At 39.3% G+C, this 19044-nt stretch overlaps 1 protein-coding gene across 2 annotated transcripts in view; it reads left to right on the top strand.

Annotated features, from left to right (window-relative positions):
- Positions 1–626: 626 nt before the first annotated feature.
- Positions 627–19044, top strand: part of gpc6a (glypican 6a) — a 122830-nt gene continuing 104412 nt past the window's right edge. For both annotated transcript variants that reach the window (XM_068579986.1, XM_068579978.1), the window contains exon 1: positions 627–923. In XM_068579986.1, the coding sequence (XP_068436087.1) occupies positions 764–923 (160 nt within the window). In that variant the 5' untranslated portion in view covers positions 627–763. The remainder of the gene's footprint in view (positions 924–19044) is intronic.

Raw genomic sequence — 19044 nt, 5'->3', positions numbered from 1 at the left:
TTTCCGGAGATCATCATCATCACCATCATCATCAGAGTACACCACACACTCAGTTGTGTTTCTGTGAGTGTGTACACAATATAAAAGGGAATAAAACAACAATACTTCAGTTCGATGTGTAGGTCCACTCCGCCTCCACTGCCTCCAGGTCCTCGCGCCTCCACCAACACGTGTCTCACCAGTAATATGCTGGTGCGCATTACCAAGGATGCACAGAGGCAGAGGACAGCGCGCGCCCCTGGATGCGAGCAGCTGAAATTCGCAGCCGCTCCACTCCATGTTTTGCCCTGCCCTTGTGCGCCCTGCTCGTCGTGCAGCGTGCGCCTCCGTTGCATTTCGCTTTCCTCTCACTGACACGAACACAGTGCTGCTGCTACTGCTGCTGCCGCCGCTGCTGCTGCTGCTGTGTGTGCGGGAGAAGTTGTTTGCACAGAGAGCAGCACCAGGTAGCAACTGTCTTCAGACGGATTGGTCCAAGCCGGGAGCAGTCGGGCTCGCCGGGGTCTTTTTTTCTTTATCGTGGGGGAAGAGACGACAGCTTTTGGCGATGAGGTGGACGTGCCAGTATCTGAAGTGAGGAGTGATTCATTTGTTTTCTATTTTTTTTTGTTTGAATGGACATTTGACATCCTGCTCACTGGAGGAATCTCTCAAACATCCATTTTTCATATTTTGATAACCAGTGTTTTTTTGTTTTGTTTGTTTGTTTTTAATCTGGCGGAGCTGGTTTTCCCCCTGTGAAACACTATCAAGGATTTCACTGATGTATGCGATGTGGAGACTGCAAGTCGCCTTCTGTACTCTGTCGGTGCTGTCCCTGTCATCTGCTGCTGAGAGCAAAGCGCGGAGCTGTAGCGACGCGAGGCAAGCTTATAACGCTAAAGGATTCAGCCTCGTCAATGTGCCTCATCAGGAGATATCAGGTAGGCGAAACGGACTCATCACCAGTCGACCCCATTCAACACGTGCCATGTCTTGTCTCCTCCCTTCGAATTGATGATCGCCGCACACAACCTGAACTATGTGATCTCCCTCAGACCTCTCAGCATTTAACTCGGCCAGTTGCCCTCGTCCCTATAATTTAATTCATGTATTTGAATTAATCAGAGGCTTCACATGGATTCAAAACTACGAGTCTTTTTTTTGTGTGTGTGTGTGCAACATGCCACGTTCCGCACACAGTCAAAAGATGTATGTGAATGTAATGTGTACCAGCCTGTGTGTTTGTTGGGCTTATTGCCAGTATGTGACTAATCAAAGACATGCCATTGTGGTAGAGTGGAACAATATCTTGTTTTTGCTATTTAAAGTTCAGTATGATCCTATCCAAGTCCACACAGTTGCTTGAAGATGAATCCCAGCGTTTCATTTAATATCTTTCATAGACACCAAAGACATATAAAATCTTCAGCAAAAAATGATCCACCTGTCATGTCATCCATCTATCTGTCTCTGTGTAGTTAAACTACATTGAAATTGGTAATTGCACATACACTTAATCACCTCAATTAGTTGACTTTGCCCACAGGAGATAGTATATATATATATATATATATATATATATATATATATATATATATATATATATATATATATATATATATATATATAAACCCAAGACTTGCATGTGAGACGTCAGTTTGTGATTTACTTGCAGTCACCAGATTAGAGATACAGCTGCTTCAGTGGAGGCAGGGAAAGATTGACTTTGCGGCAATGGAAAACAAGAAGATGTGTTTTGAAAGTAGCTGCATACCTGTTGCTGACATTCAACAGAAGATCATGGAGCATGTTGTGTTGTACTTTGCTAAATAATGAGTGCAGTTTACCAGTAGGGGGCTGTATGCACTCAGCACGAAATAGTCTCTTTTGCTGAGGGTTCCTTTTTTCTTCTTCTTCTTCTTCTTTTCGATATTCCTCAAGGCTACAGCTTAGGTTTTAATTCATGTGCTTTGGTACAGCAGAGATATGGGGTTTTATTATCTCTTGTGTGGTGGTAATCACATTTATGGTCAAAGCAGGAAAGTAGATTAGCCAGTAAACATAGTCAGCTTCATGAGAAGGAAGACGGGAAGCAGAGAGGCCTGAAGTTAATCCCTCTTTTGCCTCGTACAGACAAAATAGAGATACCGTATTGGTAATTGGCAGTGTCAGGCAGTAATGATCATAGAGCTGACTTATTGCTTTTAACAGGGTTTTGGCTGGATGGGAATTTGATAGTTTTGTTCCTGGTTGTACGTTTGTGTGTTAGTCTGTCTGTGTCTGACTGCTTCTTGCCTTGCGAATCATAGTTTTCATCTGAGTTAGAAGTCCATGTGGCACGTTTTAAAGAGCGTGCCCTTATAGACTCGTCAGACGTGTTTCAAAATGTCCCAAATAATCAGTTTATAGAATGCAGAATAACAGCCTACAGCCTGATCAGTAGTGCAATATGTAAAAGCATAAAAGGAAAACATTGTTCCCACATTTATTCTGCTCCGGTAGCAACAAATAATCAGCATCAACTCAGAGGGAGACATTTAAGAGACCACCGAAAGAAACACCACACACAAGGTGGTTGAAATAATTAATATCCATTTCTTTTCTTCTTTTTTTTTTGTTGCATGATATTACGCAAGGATTAAACACTTACATCAGAAAAGTAAAAGTACTGAAACAATGCTGCTGCTTTGATACTATTATTAAATTACATGTTTATGATATGACAAAGCTCTGCAAGATAGTCATACGTAGTGGTTATTCATTCTACCCCCTTTTCCTCTTTGTAAGGGTTTGTGATTGAACACAGCTTTATACAGTGGATGAACTAGTCCCAACTATATTCTAGCATTGCACGAATTCTCAAGTAATAAAAAACCATGTCTATATGTATACATCCATAATACCATTAGATTTTTTTTTTGATGTATCCTGAGACAGAATCAGCTGTTTTTGTTGAGTTTAAAAGTTCTTGTAGATAACAGTAATTTGATTGTGTCAGATCATGTTTAATAAATGATTTGGAAGTACGTTGACATACTGTAATTAGATTATGTCAAGTGTTTTTAAATTCTTGTCTGTCATGTAACATTTGTCCTCTACTTGGTACCTCAGCAAATCAAAGTCAATGACGGAGGTCTGTGGCCACGGTATAGATCACGATGGTTTGGGGGCTGTGATCAAATCCTAATTGCAATTCATCTACAGCCTGTGCACTGTGTGTAATTTGATTTCGGTGTCTCCAAATAACCTTTGCATAAATACAACAGACATAAGATATAAGCCTCAGGAGATGGGATAGTAGAAAGCACTCAATTATGCCTAATTAGCTATGCTAATACAAACGCGTGGAAAGCTGCATGTGCAGCCTTAGCGCTCATCCCTCCATCATTTGCCATGTCATGCTACTGTGCCTCTCGATGCTAAACACACAGGTTTAATACTTCTGGAGAAGTGGCTACCTCAGGTTGTAAGCCCCCCATTTGCATAGGCTAATTATTTTTGACAGCCACTGGCTGAGTTTTGTTATTTAAGAGGTGACGAACACAGATGTGTTTGGTCTTAGATTTTGCATGTTAAAATGCAATCCACTTTTAATTTGAGTTCATCATGAATCTCAAACAACTCAAATGAAATCAATGTGGACAATTCTAAAGATAAAAAGTAGACCTGTTTTTATTTACATGTTTTTGTTGGTGGGATTTATTTATTTATTTATTTTTTGCATTTTTGTCTGAATGAGCCCATTTAAACAGCTACTATCTAATTCTAAAGGCCATCCATTATTTAAATTTTACAGCAGGGCTTGAATTACTCCCGTGGGCTCAAGTCAGAGTCATAAAACCTATCCAGAACATAAAGAACCTGGTAAACTATCAGATTAGAAACCCCAAATTGATGTTTCAAGGATGGCATCAGGACGATAGCTCTTTCTCTCTCTCTCTCTTTTTATCTAAATCTGTAAAGTGGTTAACTGATTAATCACCGCCGACAGTCTACAAACTATTGCTACTGGGGAAACAGGGCTCCGATAGTGTCTGATTGTCGTTCAGTCGCCACCAATCACACAATGACGTCAATCACCATTCTGTATGGTAGCTCCATGAACACATGAATATCACTTTTGCTGAAAATATCTGTGTGCGCGGGATGAACTCCTGATGATAATCGAAACAATTGTTAAATACCCCATCGTACCTCGAGACTTGGAGAGGGAAGGGAGTGCTGGAGCTCAGTGTGCTCCAGCCATACATTTATTACAGACTGTAAATCATGTTTTATTTATTATTTGGATTGTTTGAGCTCCTAAAGTAATTCTCCACTCCATGAAAAAACCCTCAATGCAAAATGATGTCGATGTGGAAAGTGGGCTAAAACTTTGCAATCCTTGGAACAACGGATTTTACAGCAAGCTGGCAAGTGGTATTTCAGTTAATTTAACCCCACGGAAGTTGTTCAGTGGCTGTGGGAGTAATAACCCCTCACATTTACAAATGGAGGACAGAAAGAAGAACCCCTCGGTGCAGCTCCAGCTTCCTCCGAGACCGTCAGATGTGGTTTTCAAGAGGGATAATGCATATTCAGCACTGTAATGCGTCTGTCATACTTGCAGCTGGGCGCGACAAATACACATAATACATAGTTGTATTCTGGCATTAAAATGACAGTTTGACACCGATGCAGATACAAGGTTAGAGGTCAACCATACGATGCACTTGATTAAAGAGTTATTTCTCATGCCTCAAGTCTGTTGAAAGCCTCGGATGGCTTTCAGTACAGGAGTGATGGGAGGTAGAGGCCAGTTAGAAAAATGCTACTGGCTTTAGACTGTTTTTTTATCACGTTAGATGTGTCTCAGAAGAATGCCAGCACTCTGCTGAAAAATGCCTATAACTGGCGGTTGGACGGCTTCATTCAACTCCACTAGGTCAAGCTTATGATTCCTCCTCTCTCGTGTCCATGTTGTCAGTGTACGTTCGCCTGCCTGGTGTTTTACACAGCAGTCAGCCAACAATACAGCCTGCCTGTGAAGATCACCCCTGTGTGCATGTGTCAGCCGTTAGTTATAGTGTCATGCACACAATGCTGCTTGATTGTCAGCCCTTTGTTCATCAACACAACGGCTCCCGATATGCTCCAGTCGGGCTCTGCCAGGGAGCTCTTGCTCCGAGGCTTTGTCGTTAATATCAACATCTACTTCCACACAGCGGTTGGGTTTCTCATGGGTAGACTCTGCTCTTTGCTTCAGCTTTGAAACAAATTCACTTGATGTGCCGCGGTTCCTATAAATGCAGTGCCCAACTCCTATATTTCTTTTCTCAAGAATAACAATTACCTTTGGAGTTCATGGGTTGTGACTCTTAAGACTATGATTGGGTCTCCCGTTAACAGAGCAGTTATTATCTGGAACACAATTCAGCATAATTCTTCCTCTTGTGGATTCCTAAAGCTGAAACTCTCACTGCTTATCACTGTGATCTGTGCTTTGCAGGTAGTCTGATGCATGCACTCTCCAAATTCCCCTAAATACGATCCAGATATCCAAAATCTTTGCTCTTTGTACTTAAATGAAGGACCCTCGTGAACCTTCTTCTGTACATGGCACAGTTAATGTTGTCAACATTTGAGCTCTTTCGACACAAACGTTACTTTATCTCTTAAAATAAACCATCTTACAAAACTGATTAACGTTGGAATTTGCGTTTCTTAAGAGGCTGTCTCAGACGCACGTTTTCAGGACTTCAAAATAACAAAATCTTGTCATCACCTGTATTTTTAAAGCAGGTTTAAGCCCTTGTTGTTCCACAGATAGAAGTTTGAGGGCTTTAGATTCATGGTTGAAATCGCAAATGATTCAAGAAGATGACACAATTTATTAATAATTAAAGCTGAAAGTACAGTTTGTTATTGCTAAATTCTCTTTTAGATTCCATTGCAGGAATCTAGTTTGAAGCTTTTTAGCAATAAGCTGTACAGAAATTACAAACGATCTGTTTCTATATTTTGCTGAGAATTTTTAAATGAGAGAATTTTTTGCACTGAACTATTTCTAATTTATTCTACAGAGCAGGCAGGTACGGGCAATTATTTTGGGAGTAATTTTAAATGTGTTCACTGCCGGATGCCTAATCACAAAATGATGGCATGACATGAGACCTTTAGTGAAAGTGAGGGAATACCACTCTAAAAGCCCTTGCCTAGCAAATATCCATATAAAAATTCTGTAGGGCATTTTTTCCAAAGCCCATTAAGATGCTCTCGGCTCTGCCAAATTGGAAATAAGTCTCTTGCCAGCCTGTATACATCTTCAGAGAAAACAGTTAATGAGATGTGAGGGAGATTAGGCTGTGTGTTGGTGTGTGTGTGTTGGTGTGTATGTGTGTGCGTAGCAGTTTAGCCTCACTTTCCCGATCTCTCTTTAGCCTTGCACCTCTATTGTGGTAGAAAATGACAAAAGTGTTTTGTTTTTCATTGAGCAAGACAGATTGTATGCATTGAACATCCAAATGAGTTTTTAATGCAAGTCATCCCGCTATGCTTTTGCACCTTTTGTTGGATCTGGCGATTGAGAATATTTGACGGTTGTCGTCACCTAAAGAACATGTCACCTGTATGCAGGCATGCATGGATGCATGGAATGCATATGGTCTGTGAGTGTCCTGGCAGCCTTCCTCAGCACCATTTATGGTGTTTTCTGAAAAAAAAAGCCTCTGGCTAGTGTAGGAGACTGCTATAGCTCACCCCCCCAGTTTTCAATCAACCGCTGGCCTAAATCAGTAATGGAGGGTGGGATTAAGGATCTCGACACTCAAGCCTTGAGAGGAACTAGAAAATAACAGCAAAAAGTCTATGGGTGGATGTGATTGTATGTTTCTAGGGATTAGAAGAAAGATCACAGAAAATAAGTATGAAAAAAAAATCAAAATCAACTGGGCAAAAGAGAGCATACAGACATGGAGAGCATCCTTGACTGGCCATGTGTTGAACTCATGATTCGAGAGGTAACTCTGTGGGATACAAGGAGGGAGTCAGGTAGGGTGTAATCCATGTGAATTTGAGGGATTAGTGATCTGACTCGCTGTTTGTGTTGAACAGAAGTATTGCTATGTGCTGCCTTTCATACTTGTTTCTACGAAAAGAGAAGAAGCGTTCAACTTTGCTTCTCTCGTATATAAATTGGTGAAAGAAAAACTGCCTTAGGAGGTAACAGAAGAGAAAGTCACATGTAGTATTCCTCCACTGGGAAAGCGTTTCCCTGAGGATTTGTCTGTCAGTGGGTGAGTGTGGTGCAGGAATGATTACATGGTGGCCTCCCTATTAATGTCTGTGTAGGGGAGAGTCTTAGGATTGACCTAAAGCCATATAAAACATACTGTTCACTACACAGACAACACTAATCACTCTCTAAGAGGGTGTTTGTGGTTTTCCCACCATCATCTAATATAGCGTGCGTATTGGAGAACCAAGAATTCTGTTGTTTCTTCTTATGGTCTTTCTTTTCACCCACAGAGACGCTTTGCCTCTGGAGGGTATTCTGAATATAGAAGTCCCAAGCTTGACACCACTGATAAGGCTCAGAGAGATGAGCGCCACACAGTGCTTTTGGGAAAACCCGCACGGGTATGTCATATCGAGGTGTCAAGGATGCAAATACAGTTCACCCTGGGGACTTTTTGTTTTTGTTTTTCAGACACAGGCAAGTACACATGGCTGAGGAAATTTGCTAAATAAGCTGCCCCCCAGAGACATGAAAGTAAACAAGCATTAAGCACAGATAAACATGACGCGCCAAAATTGTCATGGAAACATCAGACGCTGTCAACAGATTCCAACAACAGTGGTGGAATTGGCGTTAAAACTTGACAATGACACCGTTGTTGTGGAGAAAAAAAAACATAGAGAGTGTCTGGACCTGAAAGGTCTCCATTGCGGGGGGCTTTTGATGTTGCAAAATCAATAGAGCAGATGCTCCAACATGCAGATATTCTTTGGTACAAAGAATGCCAGCTGTGTTTCAATAGCTAACTTTAAGGCCTGTGAACATCATTGAGGACTCTAAATATAGTTTACTTTTGTCTCGGAGTTGTTGATGCAGAAAATTGAATATTGGATACAGCAACACACTTTACTCTATTTTACCAGTTGGAATAATAAAAAAAGTCAACCTTCAAATAAGTTGTGTGTCTTTTAAGAGTATAAAGAATAAGGCTGCTAATATTCTATCAATACTGTAGCATGCATGTGGCTTCAAGCTGCAGGCCCATTCACTCCTACTTGAAACATGAATCATCAAAAACAACAACCTTCATTTGCAAATTCACTTTTAGTGGCTGATTTGTTGGGTGGTTGAGTCTTGTCATTAAACTATACAATGCAAAAATGTGGCAAATTTTAAAGGTTTGTGGCCAAAAATGGGGCGTTATGGCATTGACAAATAAGTTATGCCAGGCGTGGTCTTCACAGTCTCTACCTCTAAGTGGCATCAATTCACTGGTCTGCAGTTTCACTCGAGCGACAGTTCTTTTCCTTTTCCAGAAAAAAAAACAATTAATGTTGTTCTAGAGCAAAGACAATTCTTTGACATTGTCTTGTACTCCATGACCCAAAGTATAAAGCAGTGGCACAGTCTTTATTATCTGGACACCTTACCTGAATACTGAAAGCAATTTATGGCTGAGACAAGAGTTCTGTTTCCTTCTAGAAATCTACTTACGACACTCAGGATTCATAGAACCCTAGTTACATACTGTATGCGGTGGTGCTCTAGATTTGGATGTATTTAAAAGTATTTGCTGAAGCTAGTGTTGATGATTTATTATTATTATTATTATTATTATTATTATTATTATTATATATGTATATAATGTTAAAAATACAAATTGGACCGTTGCATATGTGCACAGTGTGGCCTAACCAGACTATTTCATAACTGGAAGAATGTGTAATGTACTCAGTGAGATTGAGACATGCTTGGCTCTGATGCTGTGCGGGGGCTGCTTTTGTCTTATATTTTATTCTGCAATAGTCGAGGCTCAGTGAGGGTTCAGTTCAGGAGATTCAGTGATATAGTAAACAAGGGCTCTGCACACTCAGTAAGCTGCATATGTGAAGTCGTATGTTACTCCTGCTTCTCTCATTTCTTATAAATGAGCATATACTTTATAAGTCATATGCACATTTCCAAAGGGTAGAACAGGAACAACATTTAAACTTAATGTTCTGTGGCAGCATGGTACAGTGTTTACCTAAATGGTGTAATCAGTAAACTGGCATTCAAGTTCAATGAATATATGACAGCAGTGTTGCAGTGGGCGTAACAAGAGAGTTCCAACTGCATGACTGCATCTCTCAAGTGAATAGATGATACTAGCTCCCTGAGTAACAAGACAATAGCAGCCACAGTGCCAAGCTTGCAACAGATTTGTAATAGATTGTGTTTTCAAACAGCAGTATTTGTTAGTCAGGACAAGATATGCAAGGAGAGCATGTTGTTTAAGTTATAAATTAGTAAATTTATACCGATTACAAGAGTTCATGACCTGGTTAAGTGTGATCTTGTTCGTGGCTTTGAGGTGGAGAGACTAATTGGAGATCATTATTATTTTTATCTTAAAGCAAAAATGTCGAGGGCTGATCTTAACCCCGGGACACATTTCCCGGCTCTAATTATAACGTTAAATAATAGGCTTTGCAGTGATATGCCCTGGGGGATATAACGACACTCGCATGTGTCTGAGGTCTGCCCTTTGTTCCTTCAACCTGTGTTGCCTCATTTCCTTATTACCATGGTTCATGCACTGTGTTGCTTTTTTTACTCGGTGATCTGTGAGAGAAATGGTTCATAGTTTTTTTTTATGATGATTGATTCCTGCAACAACAAAAAAATCTAAAATGTACACCATGAGAGAGAAGACAGCAAAAGAGGTTTTGCAATTGACATACTAAAAGTAGTTAAAATACTTTTAAACATTTTTTTTTTCAACTATGCTTTTTAATAGCTCGCATAACTGGACGCATATTGTATTATTTTCATCAAATTGGCTTGTAATGAAGCCTATTAGAAGTAGGACTAGCAAAGTTCTTCAGAACACATTAGAATTCATCTGGAACTCAAGAAGAACAGCAGGGGCGAACTAACGGCTCATTTAAATCACCCATCTTTGGAGCTGATGAGAGCATCGAGCAGTCTTGCAGTAAAAGATATCCAGGCTCACACCACTGACTTGAATGGGGCCACATAGTGCATCTCCAGGGAGCCTCGCCGTCGTGACAAATGTGACAAGCTCATGTAACCTCAGTGGCAGGAGAGGACCAGTTTGAAGAACTGAGAATACTGATGAGGCTTGAGAAAGAATATCTCCAGCCTTCATACTTTCAATTTACTTAATTGAAGGCCTATTGGGAAAAGGCGTCCAAGCATTTTGGAAAGGGGTTATTGATATGCTTGGGTTAATGAGCCTGTGTCCAGTGTTTACATATTCATGGGCCCTCAAATCTTTCATTGTGTCAAATGAAACATCTGCCATTGTGATGCTTCTTGGCAAGTCCTTGTTCTTTTGCTCCTGGAGGATACAAGAATCTGAAAGGAAGCCAGCCATGGTCTCTCGCTCCCAGAACCCTGCTGATTACTGTCCCCTGAGTAAGCTGCCGGTAAATGAGTGGGCTGGTCATCTCGCACCCTGAGGCTCTACCTCAGGCTCTTCAGACCACCAGCTGTTGTGTTTAGGACTGAGTCATGCACCAGTTAGCATGATGAATCCAAAGCACAAGCGGAGGGCTTTGACTTCACCATATGTCTCCCCACTTCAGTCCGAGCCTCACATATTACATGTGATGAACAGAAATGCACCCGTACAATAGGATCAAACATCTTGAAGACAAGAGTGAGCTATATTCTTGAACTGTTTATTGTAGGGAGATTAATGATTCATTATCATCAATAATTTGATTGATCAAGTACATGTCTGCACAGTTGCCCTGACATGACTCGTGAGTCCCAGGGAATTGGTTCTACTTAGTAGTAAACAAAACTCCAACATGTTCCTGACAATAGCAGAACTGCTTTGATTTCAGTAGCTTGAAGCAGGCTAAACCATGTAATTGAGTAAATGCATTATACTGGTAATGTTCTTCAATTTATATGGCTGGCAATTAATCTGGTAATGCTTAAAGCTAGGCTGTGACTGAAAGGAGAATAGCTGGTCCCCCTTAAAGGTCAGTCCACATTAAGTTGGCCTGATTTGGAGTGATTGCATAGTCTCACTTTCACCTTTCACAAGAACCTGCAGGACTTGGGGGTTTGGCTTGGGTGTTCAGGTGTTCAAGTATTTAATCACAAATTTTAGGCTAAACTGTACACACGTTGCACTACGCTCACAGATATAACGTTACTCCTGACTTCATAACGTTACTCGCAATCTTTAGTCTGTTGATTGATATTAATTTCCCGTGTCTTGGTATTTGTAGTCTCCAGTTCTTTCACTGGTACAATAATGAGTACGGCTCTAAGCGCCTTTGTTAAGTATCATGTCTTACATATATGTCTTTCAGAAAAAGCATTACATCATGTTGAATTGGTTTAACTATTTTTTGAATGATGACCGTTGAAGCAAGATCAGGGTTGGCAATTTCAGGTGATTCCATTGTTTAATTTGATTTAATATGAATTCAGAGATCTATTTGCGTTTGTTATGTGTATGATTCTAATACTTGCTGAAATTATACTTTAATTGTGTTTAAAAAAAACTAAACTAAAACTAAAAACTTCAGGAAAATGTAAAATAATTGTCAGGACAATGAAAAAAACATGAATTGAACTTTATATGCTTCAGTAAAGCTGGTTGATTATTCTCAATATAAAAAATGCCCCCCCCCCCCCCTCCCCTCTCCTTTTGAAATACACCATTATATTCATATATCCACATACAGGGTTACACATACAATGGTGTAACATCGGTATGTAAAATATGTCGCAGGCACTATCCATGACAAAACCATGAAGCTATACAGTATACTGAAGGTCTGCTTTGAAAGGATTCATGCATGACTGGAGCGTGATTACAATGGCTTACCTTCGACATACAACACATTTGCCAACCTTGAAGCACGCATTATGGTATCTGCATAAATGCTCACAAAAGTATTAATGCATAAGAAATGTTATGAAAATGAAGGCGTCAGATTAAACGTTTATAATGTGAATGCTCCAACCAGTAAACTAGAGGAAATAAGAGCAGCAGATCAGATTTCAAAGAGTATGGAAAACTTGACACTGATTGTTTGGGATGCGATTTAGTCCTGAACTATTGCTTTCAGGGTATATTTGATGTGTTTAAAAAGCAGTGTTCACAATCAGAAAGTGATTAATAAGAACATTGATGGTGTCAATGTTGGTGTTTGACTTAAAACTTAAACTTAAATGTTGCATTATTGTCAGTTACCATAATATTAGTTTCTGAATGTAAACAGTGTTCATGTCAACATCTAAGTCGAAATTCTAACCTTATCTGAAATCCCTGACAAACATGATGCCTCGCATTAGCCAAAGTTTGTTGTTCTCGGTAATTATCCCTAAATTGAATGTATATAGGCTGCATCTCAAATCTCTAAATGGCATCCCCGTTTCCCTCACTTGCGTCCCTTCCTTGCGTCTTAGTCCCGCCCACCATGGATGCACGGAGAGACGCAAGGAAACCAACGAGGAGAGAAGACACGAGGAAACATGTTTTAACAGACATGAGACGTCCTTTCCATTGAAGTGTCACGTGAAGCGACGTCGGTTTCTGATGACTGCAGCCGACTGACAGCTGATCACAGCTGATCAGCTGTCAGTCAGCGGAGTTGAGGCAGAGTTGAGTCTTATTTATTCATTATTTACGTCGATATGTTTTGAAATTCTAATCGTGACATTATAAAATAACCATACATGTTGTAAAACGTGTTTCCTCTCTCCAGCGCTCTGATTTTAATTACATACATAATAAAAGTTATTTAGAGAAACAACAGATCAAATCTTTGAAGAAAATAGTTTGTGGTTGTTTTGTTGCTTAGACCTACAGTGAATAAACACATATTTTAACCAGATGGTGAATAGGAAAACACTAAAATATATAACGTTTATTTGGTGATCGTCTTCACTCTCGTATTCTGGTATGAAACTCCAGCGATCAGTCCGCGCTGCTGCAGCGTCCAATCAGATAACAGAGGAACAGTGAGGGGGCGTGTCCAGCGTTAAAACACTTCCTGGAAGTCTGCTCTCGGGGCTCCTCGATCATGACTCCTCCGATTTCCCTCCTCGCTCCTCGCTCCTCCAAGCTGAATAAGAGCTTTGGGACGGCCTTCAATATGGCGGCGCAGAACCACTTCCGGTTCAGTCGAGGAGCGAGGAAACGACAATTTAGAGACTCGAAATGCACCCATAGTGTTATGCTGTCAATGCACAGCATTTGTAACCCTCACACGACAATCAAACAACAATTGTGCGTCATCAATGACATAAATGCTTGTAAGTGGCAAACATTTTGATCTTTTCCATCTCTGCTGTCCAGCATGAAGAAGACTTGCCTTACTTATAGCTCACATACAGTGATTCTGCTGAATTCCCTGCAATGTTGATGTCCATGCCACTAGCCTCCAGCTATGTATTATTAAAATAGTATTCCCTACTTGCATGTCAATCACATGGTATCCTTGAGATTTCTACGTTTTTCTTTAGACCCATCTTTGAAACATGGTTTGAGGTTCATGGTCATTTGCCTACCATTTGAGATATTGCTTTTTCATATTTCCTTGCTAATACCTTCTCATTTAGCCCAACTGTTTTTTCAGTACAGAACCTGCTTGGTGCATTTCTGTCAATTTGCAAAATGAAATGCCTCCAGCACTTGTCATCTTTGGGGAAATTCAGCAAAAAAAAAAGATTTTGGGAGGAAAATACAGACAAAAATTGAAATAACAACTATGTTTTGCCCTCTGGGATTTCAATCCAAACAAAGCAAAACAATTGTGCACTTGGTGTAAGAATATTTAAGGACACAGTAAAATACTTCTTTCATTAAAGACAATTAATCTTCGTATTATCTACCTGCCATGCTGCCAGTTTACATGATTGGAAACTATTGGTGGTAATAATATAGTAATAAATAAAAGAGTGTGCACATGTTCTTGTCCATGCAGCGTGGGTTTATATACACCTCCAGTATGCTGCTGTTCTCTATCAAGCACACAGGCTGCTCATCAAACTAAAAGGAGCTCTGACATCAGATTGGCACGTGATTGGCAACTTCAATTCTGGAAGTTATTTCAAAGTTAGAAAATATTTTAGTTGCTTTCAAGTATGGTAACATATGGCCGGGACGATTGTGGGAATTATCCGTGTCATCTTGTTTGGACATATTCAATTTGGGTCCCAAGCCCCAGTGGAAATAGTTGAAAGTGGGTGATTTGGTTGATGAAGAAGAGATCCAGATGGCAGAGCAGCGGTGAGATCAATCGAGCTTGATGCAATTTTTTTTCACACTTCAACATGCAGACAGATGTGATTTAAGAGCAATTGAGTTTATCTCACATTTTGTGATTTCTGTTGAGAAGTAATAACACCTAAGACAACGTGTGCAATCAGCATGTGCAATCTAATTTGTAAAAGTTCTTATAGGTTTATGTGTTATTGTGTCTTACCAAGTGATTATTATAAATCAGATAATTAATAATACTAATTAATCATATCCTAGATTTAACAGGCTACAGAAGGCCCGCTGTTTGGGATATTTTAATGAATATTACACACACGGATTGATAGTGGCTTAATTCTGAAAACAACAAATCGTCTAGCGAATTAATGCTTTTCTCTTGTCGTCTTTTTTGTCATTTATTGGCAGAAAGTAGATGCAAAAGGCCCGTTATAATTCCCCAGAGCCCATGGTGAAATATTCAAATTGTGTGTTTCATTCAACCAAAAGTCCAACACCCAACAATATTCAATCTACAATCCCACATGAACGAAAAACAACATAATCTTCACATTAGTGAGGCTGGAACTAACAAATATGAACTCTAATGAATACATTCAATTGCTTCCTCTTTAACCTTGTTTTTTAAAGCTTGCTCATATCTTCCTGGTAACTTTTTTTTTGTATGTTAATGGAAAAAAAGAACAACACAATATATAGTCCCTCAAAGTGCCATATTGTGACCTTTTTTTTCGTCCAGTTTTTTTTCTGAATCACTGTCTTAATGTTCAGTATTTTTTTCATTTCTCAAATGCATTTTTAATAGAATAGATTGCAAGTAGTGAAATCATGCAGTTAATCATAGGCAGTAAAAAACAAATGACCCAGAGAATCATCTGACAGTTGGTAGCCTACTTTTGCTTTGAATTTTAAATGCAACATATACTTCCAGAAAGTAATGGAAGGCAATAATCTTTCATTATACAGATGTAAAAAGTTGACCTTTAAACAGAACATATCATTTGGCATGAGTATGAAAAGCATCACTTGAGCCCTGAGAAAAGCAGATTGGATTTTGCTCAGCATCCCAATGTAATGATCATACTAATGTTTTAATTCCTGCATCTGGAGTCTTTTTCCTTTATGTAGAACAGTATAGTGTATGTATACAGTCCTCCATCATTCAACAACCTTGAATTCTATTTGTGTGATCTTGCTCCCTTTTGCCCTCTAATCTAGGTCGTGTCAGCTGAATAAAGGGTCCTTTTAATGTGCCACAGCTCAAATAAAGAAAGGAGCCAAATGTGTGTGTGGCCTGAGCTGTACTTGAGTCAATAGATCTCAAAGATAGTGGTGTCAACCTTTCACTGGGAGCTGAAGCTCAGCCAGCCTTTTAGTCTTTACTGTCCTGTGTGATGAACTTGGCTGAAACATTGAGTCCAAAGAAAGTAGACTTTCAGGGACATTGAGAGACATTCTAGACTTTGCTTCCCCTCTCCTGGTCAGATAATACAGTGGTTTTTAACCTGAGGTTGTTTTTTTTTTTACCATACATTTTGTGTTAATGTTATTTGATTATATTACCTAGTTTACAGATAGTGCTAATGCTTTAACACACAACACGATCTATTAAACCCCACAAAGCTCCTCTAACATGCCTTTCGAGACAATAAGAATGATGAAATTAGATTTTTTTATTTAGTGTGATAATAAGATCAAGGAATGTGGTAAAATTGGAACTGACTGTTTATTTATGTGTATGTATGTGGGTATTTCCATGTGTTGTTAACGGTAATCTTATGTTATCTTAAACTTGATTCCTTTAGTTGGCAAGATATTGTAAGTGGTGGGCGGGATGCAGTTTAAACACAAAAACAAAAGGAATTTACTTATATACAAATATGATAATATAGTAGGTAGATGGTAAGAATGAAATCCTATTTCAAGGATTATTAATATATTTCACAATATTGTATTACTTTTTTTGTGCAAAAATAAATTCAGTGACTGCGAATGGATAAAATATATAACCAGACAGGAATGTCTGCTAATCCATTTAATTAAATACCTGACAAATCAGGTTGTTTAAAAAGTGGGGACGGATTAAACCAGAATAAACCCAAATACCCCCGGTGCTTACGGTCTCTACTGATGGCCTGCAGTCACCAACATTTGTCTCCTCATTCTGGAAACAAATATCCAAATTGTCCAAAAAATATACTAAAATTGCATTTTGATTGTGTTGAAAGAAGTCACTTGAATTTCTTTCAGTGTTTGACTGTGGGGAATTATGTCGTGCATTTGCATCGGATAGCCGTGTACATCTGGTTATACATCTGTATAGTAAAGCAAGTGATAGATTTTGAACATCAATGCAAAAAACTTGGAAATTGAATTATAACTAAATTGAATCGTGGATATCATAGGAGACCTGGCTCAAGTAAACTCAATTGAATGAATTGAAATGTCAAGAGTATGGACTTCTAAAGGCCTCTACCCTTATTTGGAGTCTATGGGTCTCTGTGGCAGCCGGGCTATAAGAGCAGAGAGGGGGCAATATTCTAGAGGCAGTTCAGTAAAAGACTGGAGCTGGAATCTGCTGCGAGATCAATGATCATAAATGTGATTCGTTCGAGACGGTGCTCCCCTGTTATTGAGCTTGGTTCTGCTCTATTGTGAAAAACCCACTAACATGCAGCAGTCAAAAATATCCTGAAGCAAATTAAAATAATCTAAATTCCAATCAAAACGTGGGTTACTGGCATTTGGCCTACTGCATAAACTGTGTTGCTCTTTTTTCATGCTCTTTACAGTAAAGGCTTTTCAAGGAAACACGCTTGGAATAAAACTCACCAGCTCAGAGTACAATAGATGCTGCCACCCTCTGCAGAAATTAATTTAATTTACTGCATCACTTCACCTTTTCATGAATTTTCAGCATGGGTGAATAAAACATTTTTCTCTTAACTTCATGATCTGCTGGCTTGTTTTGCTCAAAGCTCTGGCGAGGATGTTCTTACTTAAAATGCTGGCAAGAGTGGTCAAGGGATGCACCAGATGGCATGGCCCATATGCAGTTTGCCCTTTGGCCAGGTAGACTAATGAATCCTTTTGGGAGTGAATCACACTGTCTGGCATCAGACCCTCCATGGGCATTGAACCTCCTCTATTCCCACAGCTGCCCTAAATTATTCCGTAGCGTTCACGTTTCCCTGAAACATATGTTGGTAGTTAAGGGGAATAAAATAAAATAAAAGCATATTCAGCATTTTAAATCTCCTATGTAGAAGACAATGAAGTAGTTATACTATTGTATGTGTCTTTCAATGATTGACCATCTCCAATCAGCTCTTTACTTAAGCCATGGGGCTGTTTTAGGGCTAGCATTTATGAGATTTTCTTTGTCGTACCTCTGTATACAATGTAAAGAATTCAGTTTTTTTTATTTGTATATTGGATTTATGTATTTTGCTCTCATGTCTTGTCACCAAGCCTGAGATTTCTTGGGTCATTTTAGGGCCATAGCTACTTGGCCTTTGGTGTTTTTGAGGGCACGGAGGCCAAATGCAGGCGAATGCATCAAATAAAACAATGATTCAAAATCCACAGAAATAATGAATTTTGGTTTATTAAAAATAAAATTGTTAATGCATCAGTAAAATTATAGATTGAATATGGTAAAGACAACTTACCAATATTGGTTGGTTATACAGTTATTTCCTACTTTGTTGTTTAATATCGTTAAATGTCCAGATATGAACAAAGTGGGTCAAAGATTTGTGGCAGTGTTATAGTTGTTGAAATATATTGATCCTCTTAATTATATATTTCACATTTGTAGTAACACGCTCATTTCTTTTCCTACTTTTAAGTCTTCAAAGAAGCATGAGAAGGAGCACAGTTTTTGGGTGGGTCATTTTACTCTTCAGCATTGTCTGAAGTGACCGCCATCAGGTCCAGCTGCTGCGTCAAAGCCAGAAATGGCGGGTCAAACCTGTGCAAACCTACATCTGAGAGGTGTGGGAGCTTGTAAAACCGTCATGCGGTCGCGACACTGTGTACAGGCTCCTTTACACTGACGGTGGATGCAGTCTGAATGTGTAATTGCAGTGTGGAAATAAACGCAACAGTAATTACTTGCTATCCTATGATTTGAAATAATCAAAACTGATGAATAAATGCATCATTGGAAAACCCTTTCTACTGTCGAATACTAGCCAGAAAACTCTGCAGCGAGTGAGAGCCATGCGGCCTATATGTGCCCCTGGTCAGTCCTTTGTTGGCATGCTACTCAGAAGGCAATCAAAACGTGATGATTTAATGGAGATTCATGAAAGTAAAATATAATTTATGGCGCAGAAGCTTGTGGCTATTTTTGAAGCCGCGGTTTGCTGTTGGAACGGTTCATTATGGTTCAACAAAAAGACATAAGACTCTCCAGCGCCATTTCCTTCATGACCCGGCGGCGGTTGTTACTTTGCTAACTGGAAACATGTATGTTAGTATTTGGTTAATGAAACATTACTTTCTTGTGTTTTTTTTCTTTTAAAATAAATGAGTATTAAATGACCCAATAGGTTATTTACCCCCTTCTAGAAAAAAGTGTCTGAGCTGTGAC

The sequence above is a fragment of the Clinocottus analis genome, unplaced genomic scaffold, assembly GCF_023055335.1.
Source record: "Clinocottus analis isolate CAN_PGR_092001 unplaced genomic scaffold, fCliAna1.0.p SCAF_1, whole genome shotgun sequence".
In the NCBI taxonomy this organism is placed as follows: domain Eukaryota; kingdom Metazoa; phylum Chordata; class Actinopteri; order Perciformes; family Cottidae; genus Clinocottus; species Clinocottus analis.
Note: the sequence above shows the minus strand (reverse complement) of the source record. Positions and strands in the feature narration are given on the sequence as shown.